This window comes from Pistacia vera, unplaced genomic scaffold (genome assembly GCF_008641045.1).
Source record: "Pistacia vera cultivar Batoury unplaced genomic scaffold, PisVer_v2 Contig880, whole genome shotgun sequence".
NCBI classification, from domain to species: Eukaryota; Viridiplantae; Streptophyta; class Magnoliopsida; order Sapindales; family Anacardiaceae; genus Pistacia; species Pistacia vera.
In genome coordinates, this window is record NW_022196757.1 from 182,999 (window position 1) to 200,799 (window position 17,801).

Below are 17,801 nucleotides of genomic sequence, written 5' to 3' on the forward strand. Positions count from 1 at the left end.
ATAAACAGCGTATACAATACACCCATAATGACCTAACCCAGTTACTCAATCAACAAGTTACAAGATTCACTCAACCCAGATTGAAACCCTAAAAGACTCAAAATGGTGTTTAACGAAGAAGAGAGAGATTTGCACAAAAACATAATGCGTAAAATGCCAAAATAACTCTACATTTATATGGTTGACATTAGGGTTAAATTCCAGCCGTTAGATCTTCTTTTCATCAACGCTCAGGATTGTTTCTTAGGTTTGAATCAAAACGACGTCGTTCCATTTAAGTTCTAATACGACAGCGTTTCAAGCCATCATCCAACAGTTTCTCAGGATATTTTTAGTGCTGGAAGTGAGACATCATCAACGGCTTTACAGTGAGCAATGCTAGAATTGTTAAGAAACCCAAGGGTAATGAAAGAGGCACAAGCTGAAGTAAGACGAGTCTTTGATGGAAAAGGATATGTTGATGAAAATGGCATTCAGGAATTGAAGTACTTGAAATCAGTGATCAAAGAAACCATGAGGCTGCATGCTCCAGTACCTCTTTTACTTCCAAGGGAATGCAGAGAGAGTTGTGAAATCAACGGGTACAAGATTCCTGAAAAGACTAGAGTGGTTGTTAACGGATGGGCAATTGGAAGAGATCCTGGATACTGGAATGACGCTGAGACATTTTATCCTGAGAGATTTCTTGGCAGTGCAATTGATTTCAGGGGGGCAGATTTTGAATACATTCCATTTGGAGTTGGAAGGAGAATCTGTCCAGGCTTAATGTTTGCACTGCCAAATATTGAGCTGCCACTCGCACAACTTCTATACCATTTTGATTGGAAGCTCCCAAATGGGATGAATCCTGAAGATCTAGACATGACTGAGGTCTTTGGTGTAACTTTAGGCAGGAAAACAGACTTGATGCTGATTCCTATTCCTTATCGTTCTTAATCTTAATCTCCCAACAACATATAGATCTTGTGAGATTATGATCGATGTACGTGTAGATGTGCAGTGTGTAAAATGGTTAAGCTTGTTAAACTTGTTTGCTTCAAATAAGTAATGTCAAGGGTCAAGGGAAATAAATTAAAATGCTTTAGAGTACAGTTTTCGGGGCTATTTGTTGTTTAATATTGTTAAATAATTTGTTCAGATGGACAGAAATTGATAGGTTAAATACAATACTATAGTGCTTTCACTTCAAAAATAGAATTGCTTTACTAATTAAAGCATTTGATTCCAAAGCAGATTACAGTAACAAAAGAAACTGGAATTTGCCCTGAGATTGTATTCTGCAACAAGTTGTGCAAAAGACGATGACTTGTTCTCGAGCAACTTTGTCTGGAGAATCATATTCCTCAACAAGTCCTACGCCAAGATATTGAAAAATAATTATTGTTACCGTGACAATAACACAACCAATAAAAGAATATCCAGATTCTGGACTATAGAAACCGCAATTAAGAAGAAGAACCATATCACTATCAAGAACATAAGTTATCCTATGTGCAATGGTTATGACTGTGCAGTCAGTGAAGTGTTGTCGAAAAGTTAGCTGAATCAAATTATCAGTAGCAGTATCGACGGATGCAGTAGCTTCATCAAGCACGACGACTTTACTTTTCTTAAGTGGCACATGCCCGGGGCACACCAACTACCTCTGTCCCATACTTTAATTCTCTCCATTCTCAGTAACTACAAAAACCATATGAACTTATGCAATTAAATTCTGCGCCATTATCAAGTTCGAACAATTTTACAACTTGTATGATAGAATAAAAGAAAAGACAACTCTGAAATCTAGCTTCCCTTCCTTCTTTCTAACTTCATTTCCAAGCTGGCACTTATGCAAAGCCTAAAACAAATTTAGATAGATATTAGCAAAGTCACAACATTGAATGTTGGATTTAGGAAGAAGCTTATCAAAAAACTGATATCTACAAACAAATTTAAATAGACTCACCTCCCAAATTGTCATCTGTGTATTCTTCAAGAGGTTACAGGTTGCTTAGTACAGTCCCAAATGTCAAAATATATTGACTAGAGAATTATTATATATATTAGTTTGGTGTGATGTTACAATAGCCATAATTCACATGATAATTAAATTCCTTGGTTTACTAACACCAACTTTACCATAGAGAAAGATGCATCAGCATGCGTAGGCCTAGGGATGTATACGAGCCGAGTCGAGTGTCTCGCTACTTGAGCTCAGTTCGTAATGAACAGTACCGAGCTCGAGCTCGACCTTAATCGAGCTTCAGTACTCAAGCTTGAACTCGAGCTTGCGAGTGTGAAGGAGTACTCGAGCTCGAACGAGCTCGAGACAGACTGCAATTGTAATTTTAAATCTTCCTGCAGTTCCAGCTTCGACTTCCACCTATCTACATACAATTCTACATACAATACAATATCCCACTTATAAATCTGTCTAAGAAACCTAATTCAAGCAAATTTTGTCAACATTGTACTTAGATAAATGCAAATTTTGCCCATAATTCAACACAATCTTCAATTTCCAACACCAACAATCTTCCAAAACATAAAATGAAATGACAAGTTTAAAGTTGTTGGATGAAATACGCATTACAATTGTACAAACACATGAAGCTATATACAAACCAAAAGTACATTCCATGAAGCTATGTACAAACCAAAAGTACACTCCATGAAGCCATGTGCCTATGTCCAAAGTCCAAACACATGAAGCTATATACAAACACAAAAGTATACTCCATGAAGCTATATACAAAGACAAAAGAGCAGAAAACTAATTCAAGAAATATAGACTTTGTGATAGCAAAATCCGAGTAGACCAGGAGAGAAAAACCCAAAGCCACCCAAAGTAGAAGAAAGGCACAAAAGCCACCCAAAGCCAGGCCTCCCACGCTCCCACCTGCAAAGTGTAAATACAAAGGAAGCAAATAATTTGCGAGTCAAATGTTTGCAATTCATCATTCACCAAATCAAAATCAACACAGCAATCACCATTCCCCAAATCAAAATCAACACAGCAATACTAAATAATCTCAATATCTATATTGAATAACCAGGTTTTCTGCATAGAAATTAAAAAAACTACAAAAGGCCTATATATTTACAAACCTGTGAATATATGTTTGAGGGTCAAACAATCTACTCAATCCCTTCAACTGAAGAGATAGGAAGGGTAATCTCCAGTGGTTCCTCATCCGACTAAAACATATATAAGAAAAAATCAGAAAGTTTAACGTTAGAGTAAAAGAAAATAATATTCAAAATAAACAAGACATAAAAACAGTAATAATTTATTTGTTAATTGAACTTACTTGATCCATCTTCATTAGTCCTAGCTGACTGCGACACCAATCACCTCCACATAGTAGTGCTTGCACTGTGTCTAGAGATAGTCGAGATCGATAATTGTCAATAACTCTACTTCCCTCACTAAAGGTAGCCTCTGAAGCCACCGTGCTAATAGGAATGGCAAGTATATCACGAGCCACCTTGCATAACACTGGATATTTCAAACTATTTGCTTGCCACCACTTTAAGGCATCAAACGCCTCATAATCCACTTGACACTTATAACATGGCTCTTCAAAATAGGAATCTAACTCCGATTTTTCCGGGGCAACAGTTTCAATCACGTCCACATAGTTCATTAAATCCAACCAACTAGAAGAGTCATCATCTACATTCGTCCCACTACTACTCCCACTCCCACTCCCACTCCCACTTCCACTCCCCTTCCCCCTACCCTGTTTAGTTGCAGACATATGTTGATCAGTAGATGATTGACTAGCGGCCACATATTCCCTGTACAACTCGTACAAGGCATCCCAAACTGTTGTAGAATGAACCCGTGCGTCAAGATCACCATAAATCTTAGGGAAAGCATAGTCCAACACTCTCATTTTGCACCTAGGGTCCAAAACAACAGCTATAGCTATCAACAAATTGCACTCCCCCTAATATTTATCAAATTTCCCTTTCATCTTCGTCACCATGGTCCTCAAAAATTCATTTTCATCCTCAGCATGTTTATCCAACAAAACCTTCACCTTACAAAGCTCGACAAGAAATTTATTTGATGTTGGATATTCAAACCCTAAAATGATGCTAGTGGTAACATTGAAAACCTTCAAAATTTCACAAACTTTATGTATCTTATCCCAATCTTCCTCNATAATTTATTGTCTTTCATAAATAATGTAAATTTAATGCAGTTTCTTTACTTTGCACAATCGCTTTAAAATAAAAAAAAAATATATATATATATTATAACCACATTAGCTAGGTTAGATAATGGTATATTATATTATTCTCTAATCAGAACGTTATAATGTAAACTTTATCAGAATCATAATTATGCATTATTGGATTTATCTCATTGAATGATATTTTAATTTAAATCTAATAGTATATATGCATAGTCCTGACAAAATTAGATGGGTCGTCCTGAATAAAAAATTACTGATAATTACTATTTTGATAAAGATTACAAGACTAAAAAGATAAAATTTATTTTATACCCTTAACCTGTGGTAACAGCTCTTATCAATTTCTTTTATATATGAAGCTTTGGGATGGTGTAACTAAATTCCTTGTAGTCATGGAGCTTCAATTTCAATCCTTCACCCTTATCTTAACCTTCCTCCTTTTTCTTTTTACTTCATTCAAAATTCTGAAACGACCAGAAGCGCAAACGCCAAACTCGAAGAAGCCTCCAGGGCCATTGAAATTACCTCTCATCGGAAACTTGCACCAGCTGGGAGGCTCTCTACCACATCACAGATTAAGAGACTTGGCCAGGAAATATGGACCATTTATGCACCTACAGCTCGGGGAAGTTTCCATGGTGGTTGTTTCATCGCCGGAGTATGCTAGAGAAGTTATGAAAACCCATGATATAAACTTTGCGTCAAGGCCTCAAACGGTGGCAACAAATATCATGTCTTATGACTCTACTGATATAATCTGTTCACCATATGGTGATTATTGGAGACAGTTACGAAAAATTTGCACGTTGGAACTTTTTAGCGCGAGAAGAGTCCAGTCTTTCCGATCAATTAGAGAGGAAGAGGTGGCTACTCTCATTGATTGGGTTGGTTCAAATGCAGGATCACCAATTAACCTTACAGAGAAAATTGCCTCACTAATATATGGTATCACTTCCAGGGCAGCTTTTGGTGGCAAATCCAAAGATCAAGAATTATTCATTTCATTGATGGAAGAAACTTTAAAAGTGACGGCAGGTTTTAGTATTTCAGAACTATTTCCTTCCATTAATTTTCTCCAATGGATCACTGGGGTCAAGTCTCAGTTAGAGAAGCTGCATCAAGAAGCTGACAGAATANTGATTCAGCACCTCCCAGACAAGGCGAGGCACAGGCAACCTCAACCCATCGTGAAACCATTTCTCATACATACAGACCCAACCTTCAGCTTCCCAATCAACCCGCTCGTACGATCGCGGGGTCCGGACTTTGACAGAACCAAGGATATGATACAGCGTACGGATACGCCACACGTCACTGTCCTTCAGCATGGACGGATAATCCCTGGTCAGAATCCCACTGCCCTGCTGGCTCAGCTCTTCCTCAAAGCTACTACTGGATGAAGAGGGACTGCCAGCCCCTCCGGAGTCTTCCCCACTCCTACCATACCTACCCGAGCCACTTGGCCCAACTCCACTCGACCCTGGAGCAGTAACACTAACTGCGGTCGGCACGTCGACCGAAATGTTCCCCTCAGGCATCATCACCATAGTCGGGGCACGCTCATACTCGTCCCTAACATCAACCCCATCTCGACTCGACTCCGATGACATATCGTCAAACATAGCGGATGACTCGCCCGTCCGAACCGACCGACCCGTTCTTTGGAGAACTAAACAGCCAAAATGTCAACCCAGCTACCAGTCGCCCTTCAACACCGATCGACACCCACGAAAGTCAATCTTCAATCTTAGTCGCCCCGCCTAATTGACCGAATGAAGAGACGCTACTACCCGACCTGTCTGATAAATAGGTCAACCTACCCTTGGTCGACCCCTCCGATCGACCGACCCTAAAACCAGATTCAGTACAGTAGTTCGCTCGCCCCTGGCGACTGACCCACCTCCAAGTCCACCCGAGTCACCTGCTAACCTCGCTCACTCCCACGAACCTGAAAACCCCCGCTCACCCTGGATGACCGATCGCCTAGTCCACACCACACGACCCCTCACCACTCGGTCAGACGTATCGACCGACCCAAACAACACCTAAGTCGACTTCGTCTTCCAGGCCCAATCCAAAAAACCCAAAAAATATTCGAAACTACCGGATTCTTCCCCAATACCCACCGGAAAATTCAAACCTACACCTATTCTCCAAAATCCTAACACCAAAACACTCGAAAATCCAGTTTAAACCCGCTCAAAAGCTCAAAACACCTTTATCCTACCTCCCAAAAATTTCAACAAAAGAGAAATCTACATACAGAACAGCAAAACGACCTAAAAAGAAGAAATTACCTTGGATGATTGTAGAAAAAACCACCTTCGCTCAAGAACCTGGGACATAAACGCAAAAAAAAAGGGGAGAGATTTTTCGGATGAAAACACAAAACCAACGTGAATGGAAGATGAACAGTCTGCTCCCCAATTTTGTAAAGAAAAATGCAGACACGTGGCAGGCTATGATTGGTCAGTTGTCAGGAGTCTCTTCGTTTTCCCGCTCTCGAAACGACAAATCGATCGCCACCATACATGTGGCAGCGATCCTGACCACCTGGGAAACCGTGGACCTGTATGGATTCTGCATCTCGGTCGCCCGACCCTCCCGGCCGACTCAGCTTGTACATCTAGAAGTATGTTCGACACGCGTCCAACTTTCGTCCCAACAGCCCGACTGAATGAAGCTCCTCAGTGAACTTCCTGAACTTCGCCCGTTCCGGCAGGACGAATGATTGCCCCTTGCGCGGTTTCCTTGCTAACTTCAGAACGCCATCAAGCCTCGTCCATTCGTCCGTCCGAGGCGAACGAGTGGTCAACATGTTCGGTCACCTCACCTACCTAGTCGTCTCAACACCCCGATCGAATGAAGCTCCTCGGTGAACTTCCTAAACTTCGCCCATTCCGACAGGACAAATGATTGCCCCTTGCGCGGTTTCCTCGATAATCGCACTGACGTACCGAGCGACCTTACCTAGTTCTCTGCTTTTTGGCTCGTCGAACCGATCAGGCACACCGCGATGGTGGCGTGCTCTTGTTCAGGAATGGATACCGACCAAGGTCTAATCAAATCACTTGCGACGGTCAGATCTCTCCAATGATCGCTCGTCCATGAGGAAAGAACGAGCTCGCCTTGAGCGCAACTTATTCTCTGACTTGAGATACTCTCAACTCAGAGAGTGGGGGACAAACTGTTAGGGCCAAAAATCGTCCTTGGCCTAAATAGGGAAATAGGACCATTAGCGAAGACGGACCAGGCCCAGTCCTACAAAGGCCCAAGCCAGGTTAGTTCTACTTTGACATGAGATANCCAACCACGACAAGAAATAAATATTTTGTTTTAATCAAAGTTGTCATTATCTTCATGGTTGGGGGATTTAATAATAATCCTATTTTATGGCATGTGATTGTAGCAGTGGGGCTTTTGGCATTTTGCTTCTTTTGTTTAATTTGGATTTTCTTATTCATCAAGGATAAGCAACTCTACGGGGCTTCACAGTTATTAGTGTTGGTGTTTTTGTAATCTTCAAGTAATTTAGGCTAACCATTTCTGGGTGACCTGATAGTAAAAGAGAAAAAAGATTTAATATGAGTTTTTAAGTTAGAGGTGGCCATCTTGATGGTAAAAGAGCAAAAAGGTTCAACATGGGTTTTTGAGTTTTAGTCCCTTCAGGCACTAATAAGGGTGACTACTAAGGAGATTCATCCGGTTGTTTACTTTAGGGCCTCGGGTGATTAATTGAAAAAGTCTAGATATTTATTGTGTCAAGACCATACTTAAATACCATCGGATCTATTCATCAGTGTAATGAAATAATATTTTACGGATAAGAATCTAACGATAATTAAATATAGTCTTAACAAAATTAATAGTAAGACATCTTGACTAAAGAATTACTTTATATGGTGGTCATGGCCATCTCGACCCTACAATTTTTATTTTTTTTAATTTTATATAGAAATTATTTAGTCCTTATAAATCAAATTCTCAATCTCGAACTTAACACTTTAGACTTGACAAATGTAACTCTATAAATGTAACTCTATAATTATGAGGCCCCTATTCATTGAAGATTATATTTTGACTATCCATCTACAAACTCTTTGATGAAATATGGAATGCTGAAGATATTCATGTTGGAATCAAGCAATTATTGATTTACAATTATTTGATTGATTTTGTAATTAAGACTTTATTACATTTCCTTTACTGTATTATATCATTGCCTTTATTGTATTCAAAGCCACTATATAAATTAGTTGATATACTCATTAAAATACACAAAAATATACGCAAAAATTACAATCTTTCATTATCTCTTTTCTTGACATTCTTCAGCATTGTGTCTGCTACTTTGTCAAGCTTCCATCCATTGGCATTCTTCGGTAGTGTTTTGCCTCTTTTGCCTTCCTTCAAGCTCAAACTTTGACATGGTATCAGAGCTAATCTTTGCTTCCGCTAGAATCCTCTCTAAGCCATTGTTTCTCTGAACATGCAAAACAAGGCAGTAGGATTTGAATTTTTTTTTTCCCCAAACATCACTAAAAGGACCCAACCTAAACACCCATAGAACCAGACTCACAGTCCACAGCCACAAATGAGTCCCCACACACAAACCCAACTCATCCAACAGGCCCACACAACTAAACTAACCCCACTCATCCAACAGGCCCAAACATCCAAAGTGGTCCAACCATCAAACAGAGCCCAGCCACCAACCTAGATTCAACTTTCAAACTAGCCCATTTCCATTTAGGTTTATGGGTCAAAACCCTAACCCGACAGGTCAAAACCCCTACCAGATCTTCCAATTTCTTCCAGCCTCCACCGGTCAACCAGAACCAGGGGATGCCCTTTTTTCACCGATTTTCGATGGCTTTGAGCTTGTACTGGTAAAACAACCCTTGGTCGGATCTCAAAATTACACCACTTGGGCTAGAGACTTCCGGCGAGCTTTGGTAGCAAAAAAATAAGGAAAGGTTCATCGATGGAACCCTTCCCCAACCCACTAAACCACACCTGTCCCAGCACTAGATTCGGTGCAATACCCTGGTTTGTGCCTAGATCAGTAACTCCCTGAACCAGGAGATAGCTGCCAGCTTGCCTTAAACTGAAAATGCCCAAGAGATGTGGACAAACATCCAAAAGATGTATGCCAACTAGATCTTTGCAAAGATCTTTACTTTATGTAAAAATCTTCTTGAAATCAAGGAACACAACCTGCCAGTCACCATTTATTTCCTTTGACAAAGACACAATAGCTTGATATGGATCTTCTATCTACCTTAGAACTTGCCGACTCTGCATCTGAAAAACATTCAATATGAGAGTGACTATGATTGGCATATAATATACCACATCCAGGGGTTCTTTTCAAATAACACAATATCTACTCCAAAGCTACCCAATGATGAACTGTTGGGGAGGCCATAAACTAACTGACAACACTTACTGAATATGCAATATTTGGACGAGTCACCATAAGATAGTTCAACTTCCCAACCACTCTTCTATATTTCTCAGGATCTCCAAATAGTTCACCATCTTTCGTAAGCTACACATTAGGAACCATCGGAGCACTGCATGGCTTTGCCCCCAATTTCCCTGTCTCAGTTAATAAGTCAAGCACATATTTCCTCTGAGAGAGGAATATACCCCGTTTGCTCCTTGTAACTTCAACCCCTAAGAAATACTTCAACATCCCTAAGTCTTTTGCGTGGAACTAGGTATGGAGAAAAGACTTAAGAGATGTGATGCCCACATCATCACTCCCAGTAATAACAATATCATCCACATACACAACTAGAAGAATGATGACAGTTTCAAACCGTTTGTAGAAAACTAAATGGTCAGTTTTACATTTCAGCATACCAAATCTCTCAACAGCCTGATTAAACTTTCAAAACCAAGCACGAAGACTCTGTTTTAAACCATATAGAGATTTGCGAAGATAACATACTTTCCCATACTCCCCTTGAGCAACAAACCAAGGAGGTTGCTCCATATATACCTCTTCTTGAAGATCTCCATGAAGAAAAGCATTCTTGATGTCTAGCAGATGCAAAGGCCAATCATAAGTAGCTGCCATAGAGATAAACAACCGAATAGAGGTTAACTTAGCAACAGGGGAAAAAGTATCAAAATAATCAACTCCGTAGGTTTGAGCATATCCTTTAGCAACCAGACAAGCTTTTAACTAAGCAACAGACCTATCTAGATTAACTTTAACTGTAAACACCCATTTGCATCCAATAGCATGTTTCCCTAAACATAAATCTACCAATTCCTAAGTACCATTGTCATCTAAGGCATTCATCTCCTCTATCATCGCATTACGCCAACCAAGATGAGAAAGGGCTTCATGAACAGTTTTAGGGATAGTAATAGAATCAAGGGAAGCAATAAAAGAGCATGATGAAGGTGACAAATGATCATAAGAAACAAAAGAAGAAACATGATAAGTACACTGCCGTTTACCTTTTGGCAATGCAATAGGAAGATCATCACTTGAAATTGGATCTGATGATGAAGAAGTTGGTGCTGGACATGAAGTAAGAGGAGGTGGACGATGAGAGTAGACTTTGATAGGAGCAAGATCAGAGATAGGAGCAAATGTAGGAAGTGTAGGAATAGTAAGCTGGTTCAAATATAGGTGCAGTGGTGGTGAAGGTATAAACTAACAAATCATCATCATCATTATCCTTCTGACGATCTGCGGGAGAAGATGGAAAGTATGGTGTTTCTTCTAGAAAGGCAATATCAATGGAAACAAGATACTTATTAAGACTTGGACAATAGCACCGATATCCTTTCTGAAAGAGTAGCTGTGAGCCGGTTGACTCGACTCGTTTGAAGCTCATTTATGGTCCACTTGACTTCTGTGAGTCAACTCGGCTCGAGCTCCACATTTAAAAACGAATCGAGTTTGATCAGGGGGAGGCTCAACTCGATAGGCTCGTGAGCCGGAGGTGGCTCGCATAAGCAGAGTTACTTTTGTGAGTTTTATAAACTGTGGGGTAATGGTTATATTCAAGTTATTTTTTTTTTAAATGACATTTAACCCCTAAGTAATTAGTTGTAAACACGACCCAAATGCCCAAATCAACAAACCTAAACTGCAAATCCCTCAACCATGTAATCTCAACCCTTTTTTTCCTCTTCTTGCCATCGAAGACACCGTAGATGCCAACGCCGATCGATGACGACATCACGAATCATGACTGCTTCAACTTTCAGAGTTTCACGCCAATGCGATGAATTTAGACGTGAAACCATTTCTCTCAAACTTCAGTGCTTTAGTCCACGAGTTTTGCAAAAAGGTGAAAAATGACTTCAACTCAAACTTAAATGGAGTTCTATGGTTGCATGACAACCTACTAAAGTTTTCAAAACCCATTCTGATCTTTTTCTATTCAAAATGATTGTTGTTCTTTGATTGTGTTGTCAGGTAGTGATTGCTAAGTTTAATCTTCTGTGTATTTGGTTGGCATAATATAAAGAGAGGTATAAAATTTTCTGAGTTTGGCTACGCCTTTGTTTGTTGATAATTTTCTAGGTTGAGTCTGAGTGTTGTGTTGTTATTATGTGGTTTAATAATTTGAGGTTTATGCCATTGTTTGTATTCTGCTAGAGTACAATGTGCTTTAATCGGCTTGTATATTGTTGATGCTATTGAAACTCAACCTTTGCAATGTTGTGTTGTGTGTAGGAGTTTTTTGATTATTTATTTCTTTGACTTAACATCAAATTCTTATTATATAAGTTTCATGGTTTGTTGATAGAGTTGAGCAGTTAATTTCAATTAATAATTGTTATTTTTATTTTTCAAATATAGGTATGGAAATGGAAGGCAGGATCCCGACATTGGATGAGGTACAATTACAATCAGAGCGATAGATGTCGTAACGTTTATGCAACCACAATAAATATAAAACAAAGTGTTAGTAGCCCATAAAAATGTGGAAGACAATGACAACCACTTCATAGGAGAAAGAGAGCCAAGAAATCAGCAGTGTGGACAAAATTTAAGGAGGGTGGTTCTTCTGATGGTACAAAGAAGGTGGAGTGCATCCACTGTAAAACCAAGCTGAAAAATAATGCCACTAGAAGCACTACCAATTAATAGACATTTGAAGAGGTGTGCAAAGAGAATAGCTTCCGTGAGGCAACAACAAATATTTTCCCCTACCGGTGCTAATCTGCAATTGTTATCCTGCCTGCTCTAGAGGCAAGTTCGATATGTTGAAGATGAGGGAACTATTGCCATTGGGTGCGATGCATGAGCATCCATTACGATTGGGAGGAAGAGGGATTGAAACACATGATGAAGTATGAGATTCCTGAATGGAATCCATTTCGCGTAATACCTGCAAAAATGATTGTGTGAAGGTGATTGAAAATGAGAAGTAGAAGTTGAAGATGCTATTGAAGGGTGCTAGAAAGATCAATTTGACCACAAATCTATGGATTTCATGAAATCAAAAGATGGAAAATGGTGTGTGGACTGGGCATTAAATCGATGATAATTGGAAGCTGAATAGACGATCCTCAACTTTGTTCATTTCCTCCTCCCTGTAACGGTGTTGCCATTTCTGATGCCATTTACAAGTGTTTGATCGATTGGGAATGAAATAAGGTCCATACGATCTCAGTGGACATAATACAAGCAATGAGTTGCAATTAAAGTCCTTAGGGAAATTTCCAAGCTATAGCGAAGCTCATTTGCGGGGGCAAGTTGTTTCATATAGATGTTGTGCACATTTTGAATCTAGTGTTCAAGATGGTCTTTATCAAATTAGACTATCATTGATGACATCCATGATAGTGTATCAATATCATACCTCTAAAAGTAGGTTAAGGTTTTTTCAAAGATTGTTAACAGTTGCGATTGCCGTTTCGTAAGCTTATTTTTATGAAAAACATGGTGGAATTCACATATGAAATGTTGGCAACGGCAATTAGGTTTAGACGTGTTTTTTCAAGATTGAAGGAAAGGGATTTAAGTATCATTATTGTCCTCAGGAGGATGATTAAGACAAAGTAGAGAAAGTATGTGATATTTTAAAGGTTTTAGTGGTGTGACCAATCTCATCTTAGGGATGATATCCAACAGCAAATTTGTTTCTAAAACAAGTTTGTCTAATCAAAATCATGTGGATAGAAAGAGTGAAGATGAAGTGATTTTATTAGGATGGTTTGAAAAATAAAGAAAAGTTTGACAAAAATTGGGGGGAATGTAATATGCTGATGGTCGTGGCTGCTGTACTGGACCCTAGATTGAAGATGAGGGTGATTTAGTGGTCGTTCCCTAAGATGTATCCTAACCATGAAGCGCAGGCAAATACTGTGATTGTTCTGGATGCCTTGTATGAGGTATATAGGGAGTATGATGATAGTAAAGCATAAATACTGTCTGTGCTTCTACATCAGTAAGGGATGGATTAGGCTGTTGGTGAGCGGTGGGGGCAGCAAAAAGACAAGGCAGAGGATTGAGATGATTTATTAACTTTCTAGATGTAGTTGAGACTGTTGAGCCAAGTAAATTTGAGTTAGACTATTATTTGAGAGAGGGATGCCATAAATTGTGGGGGATCCTGGTGCGTTTGATGCTTTACAGGGGTGAAGACAAATTCAACAAATACCTAATTTTGTCTACCATGGCTCGTGAGATATATTAGCCATCTCTATCATTAGGTTGCTTCTGGTGTTGCTTTAGTGCGAGAGTAGGGTAATTGAACATATCGAATCATTGGCTCTCAACATAAAAAGATTCTCTTATGTGGATGTGATTGGTGTTGCTCTTTGAATGGGTGAAGAATTGTGCAAAGTATGTTATATGAATATAGTTTTAGTTCAATTAATAATTACAGTATCTTTATTTAACTAAACTTTAATTTTCCTCCTTTTTCATTTTAGGAAGGCAGCAACGTTGGAGATCAAGCTTCATATCCTATAAGTTCCTGGGATTCATACAGTTGGTTGCACGGTAGTAGGCATGCGCAGGTTCGTGTTGATTCATTTGGTTTCGTTTCATGATTATGCATATATTAAATGTGAGAGTTACCTAAACCACATGGGAGCATGCATGATCTCTTGTTCTTCTAATTTTTTTTTTTTAGTTTCAAGCCAATCAATTAGAATATTTACATAAAAAGAAACTTACTAAATTGAATTGTTTGCAGCCTCGGGAAACTGGTGGTTTCGGTAGAAGACAGCCCATCTACAGCCACCTATTTTTTTTATTATTGGACAGCTATTTGATGACTTGGCTTGTATTTTGATGTATAGTTACTAGCTTACTACTAGCATGTACAATTGTTAGTTGCGGCTCAAAATCACATGTTATTTCGTTTTGCTCAAACATTAATTAAGTCAAGTGAACTAAACTAAGAAATTTAGTTACTTAAATTAATTTCTAATACAAACCGGCATGGTTAATATGATTAAGGAAATGCAGTAGCTAATTTTTTTTTTATGTATTGTCATTTATAGTAGATGTGTTTGCAAAATTGATAATTAAACAGGTTGATGAGCAAAAAAAAAAAAAAAAATATATTAGGGCTGAAATTGGGGGTGGTCAAGCCAGGGTTGACTGAGCCTAATGAGCTTGGCTTGAATTCGAGCTCGCAAGCCAGCTCGAACTTGAACCAGAACGAGTTCAAGTTCGATCACCATTTCCTGGCTCGACAGACTTGAGCTTGATTAGCTGAAGACTCGGCTCGGCTCGACTTGATTACAACCTAATTCTCGATATCTTATAGTCCTAATTATGTATATATTGTAATTGACATAATTAGGAGATTCTGCAGATTATCCTCATATAAAGCCTATAACTCTTAGTGAAAAGCAATAAATTGAAAACATACAATTCTTTAATTAAACATATAGTGTTTTTAACTTGTGAATAATTTAAAAAAAGACATAATTAATCGCGTTTCAAGTAGAACTTCACAGTTATTAGTGTTAGTGTTTGGTTATTTTAAGTAATGGAGCCTAATGGGTTGGCTGATGGTCAAGAAAATTTGTTCTTCATTGATTTCTTGGATTCAAACCACAGGGGTCACCTACCACATTGTGGTTTACCTAGAACATTGGGCTTGTAGGATGTTCAATGCACCCTGAAAATTAGTTGAGATGCGCACAAACTGACCCGAACACCTCGATTATCAAAAATAAAAAAATAAATATCTTCAAGTAATTAGGCTAATAACATAACTTACAAACATACATGGATAGATAAGGAAATCAATCTTTTAGTGAAGAAATCTAGATATTGTAGTTATTTTTTTATAGATAAATCTAGTGATATATAAGTATAGTCTTGACAAAATTAATGTCAAAATATATTGACTAGAGAATTATTATATATATTGACTAGAAATCTAGATATTGTTTATGCTATTTTTTTTTTTTTTTTATCATATGATAATTAAATTCCTTGGTTACAACCACAACTCTATCCTAGGAAAGATGCATCAGCATGCGTGGCTAATACCGGTCCAATCAGCTCACAGTCATAGTGTGGCAATAAAGCATATGGTGGCCATGGCCACTTCGGTCCACAATTTTATTTTTAAATTTTATATAGAAAAATAGTCCCTATAAAATCAAATTGCTACCTTCGGCCACTCTAGGTTTTGAAATTAACACTCTAGACCCTACAATGTAATTCTATGGTGGCCCCTATTCATTAAAGATTACATTTGACCCTCAAAGTCAAGCCTTTGCCCGCATCTACCATTACAAACTCTTCTAGAATACATGATTTCGACGTGTTGTGTGTTGGTGATATTAAATGTGCTTTTGAGAGGAGAGATAAAATTAATTAAATATGTCCACGAAAGAGGATACTATTAAAAGAAACAAGATATATTATATCATTGAACCTAGTTCCTGACTAAATGACCATTATAATTAAATTTAATTTAAAATGAGGATATTTATGTACGAATTTCGAATGTTATACTTAATAAGTTTCAACTTCTTCATTATTTCATGTTTTGATTTTTTTTAAAGCACTATTTCGTTGTGAAAAAACATGAAACATGCATCACTTTTCAACTAACATATTCTCTTTTAGAAAAAACTTCCAGCCATCTCGTGGTCCCTCCTCGCTTTCTTTAAATTAAGCTGATAAACTACAGACCTCATTGGATGGCATCGAAAATAGTTTATCGGCCCTAGTGAAAGGTTTATTGGTACCAATGAACACAAAGAACATTTTTGTTAAACTTATTTCTTCTATTGAAAAAAAAAAAAATACTGTATTTATTTTTATGGAATACATTTTGGAGTTTCAAAGAAATGTGGATATAAGTACCATATGGTTTATGACTTTGTTTTCATTCTTTAAACAATTTTTTGGTATTTTTGTGATCGAAACATTGAATTATCATCCATAGGTGTTATGCTAGGAAATCAAGGGCTGACGTAGGAAATCATGTGATGGAGTGTGACCTGCTTTCGCGAACGGTAGCGTGCACCAGACCTGCTAGACACCGTGGAGATCCCGTGGCCATTCACTGCTCCAAATCGCGTGAAATCAGTTTGGAAGGTGGGCAGTGTGATAAAGCCGAATTTTGTCCTGACATTCACACCAACCCACGGATTTAATGATGATACTTGCACTCATCTCACTATAAAAAGGAGAAGACCCTTTATTGAGGGGAATCGACCATTTACACTCTGAATTAGCTACACTCTCTCTCTTGTATCTTTGCATTTACTTTTCACTAATCATTTGTAAGTCAGTCCGCTGTTGCGACCTGACCCACAATATTAATACAACTATCGGTGGACGTAGGACTTGTTACCTTGCATCCGAACCACTTTAAAAAGCTCTTACTACTACATTTTATCATATTCACGTGTGTTTCATGGCCAACCAACGTTGCGTACGTGTCGATTAGGTGATGTCAAAATCCCGCATCAACAATAGGAAATTTCAAAAAGATATATTTTCTCGGGGCCTCGTGAAATATAATTTATTGTCTTTCATAAATAATGTAAATTTAATGCAGTTTCTACTTTGCACAACGCTTTAAAATAAAAAAAAAATATATATATATTATAACCACATTAGCTAGGTTGATAATGGTATATATTATTCTCTAATCAGAACGTTATAATGTAAACTTTATCAGAATCATTATGCATTAGGGATTTATCTCATTGAGATATTTTAATTTAAATCTAATAGATATATGCATAGTCCTGACAAAATAGAGGGTCGTCCGAATAAAAAATACTGATAATTACTATTTTGATAAAGTTACAAGACTAAAAGATAAAATTTATTTATACCTAACTGTGGTAACAGCTCTTATCAATTCTTTTATATATGAAGCTTGGGATGGTGTAACTAAATTCCTTGTAGTCATGGAGTTTCAATTCAATCCTTCACCCTTATCTTAACTTCCTCCTTTTTCTTTTACTTTATTCAAAATTCTGAAACGACCAGAAGCGCAAACGCCAAACTCGAAGAAGCCTCCAGGCCATTGAAATTACCTCTCATCGGAAACTTGCACCAGCTGGGAGGCTCTCTACGCATCACAGATTAGAGACTTGGCCGGGAAATATGGACCATTATGCACCTACAGCTCGGGGAAGTTCCATGGT

At 38.2% G+C, this 17,801-nt stretch overlaps 2 protein-coding genes across 2 annotated transcripts in view; both read left to right on the forward strand.

Moving 5' to 3' along the window:
- Nucleotides 1-325: 325 nt before the first annotated feature.
- On the forward strand, nucleotides 326-1,096 carry LOC116119323 (cytochrome P450 71D10-like). The gene has a single exon (XM_031405266.1). The coding sequence runs from the start codon at nucleotides 376-378 to the stop codon at nucleotides 934-936; it is 561 nt and encodes a 186-aa protein (XP_031261126.1). The 5' UTR covers nucleotides 326-375; the 3' UTR covers nucleotides 937-1,096.
- A 3,427-nt stretch (nucleotides 1,097-4,523) lies between these two features.
- LOC116119301 (cytochrome P450 71D11-like) overlaps nucleotides 4,524-17,801 on the forward strand; it is a 39,744-nt gene continuing 26,466 nt past the window's right edge. Inside the window, exon 1 of the mRNA XM_031405241.1 lies at nucleotides 4,524-5,323. Coding sequence (XP_031261101.1) covers nucleotides 4,541-5,323 — 783 coding nt within the window. The 5' untranslated portion in view covers nucleotides 4,524-4,540. The remainder of the gene's footprint in view (nucleotides 5,324-17,801) is intronic.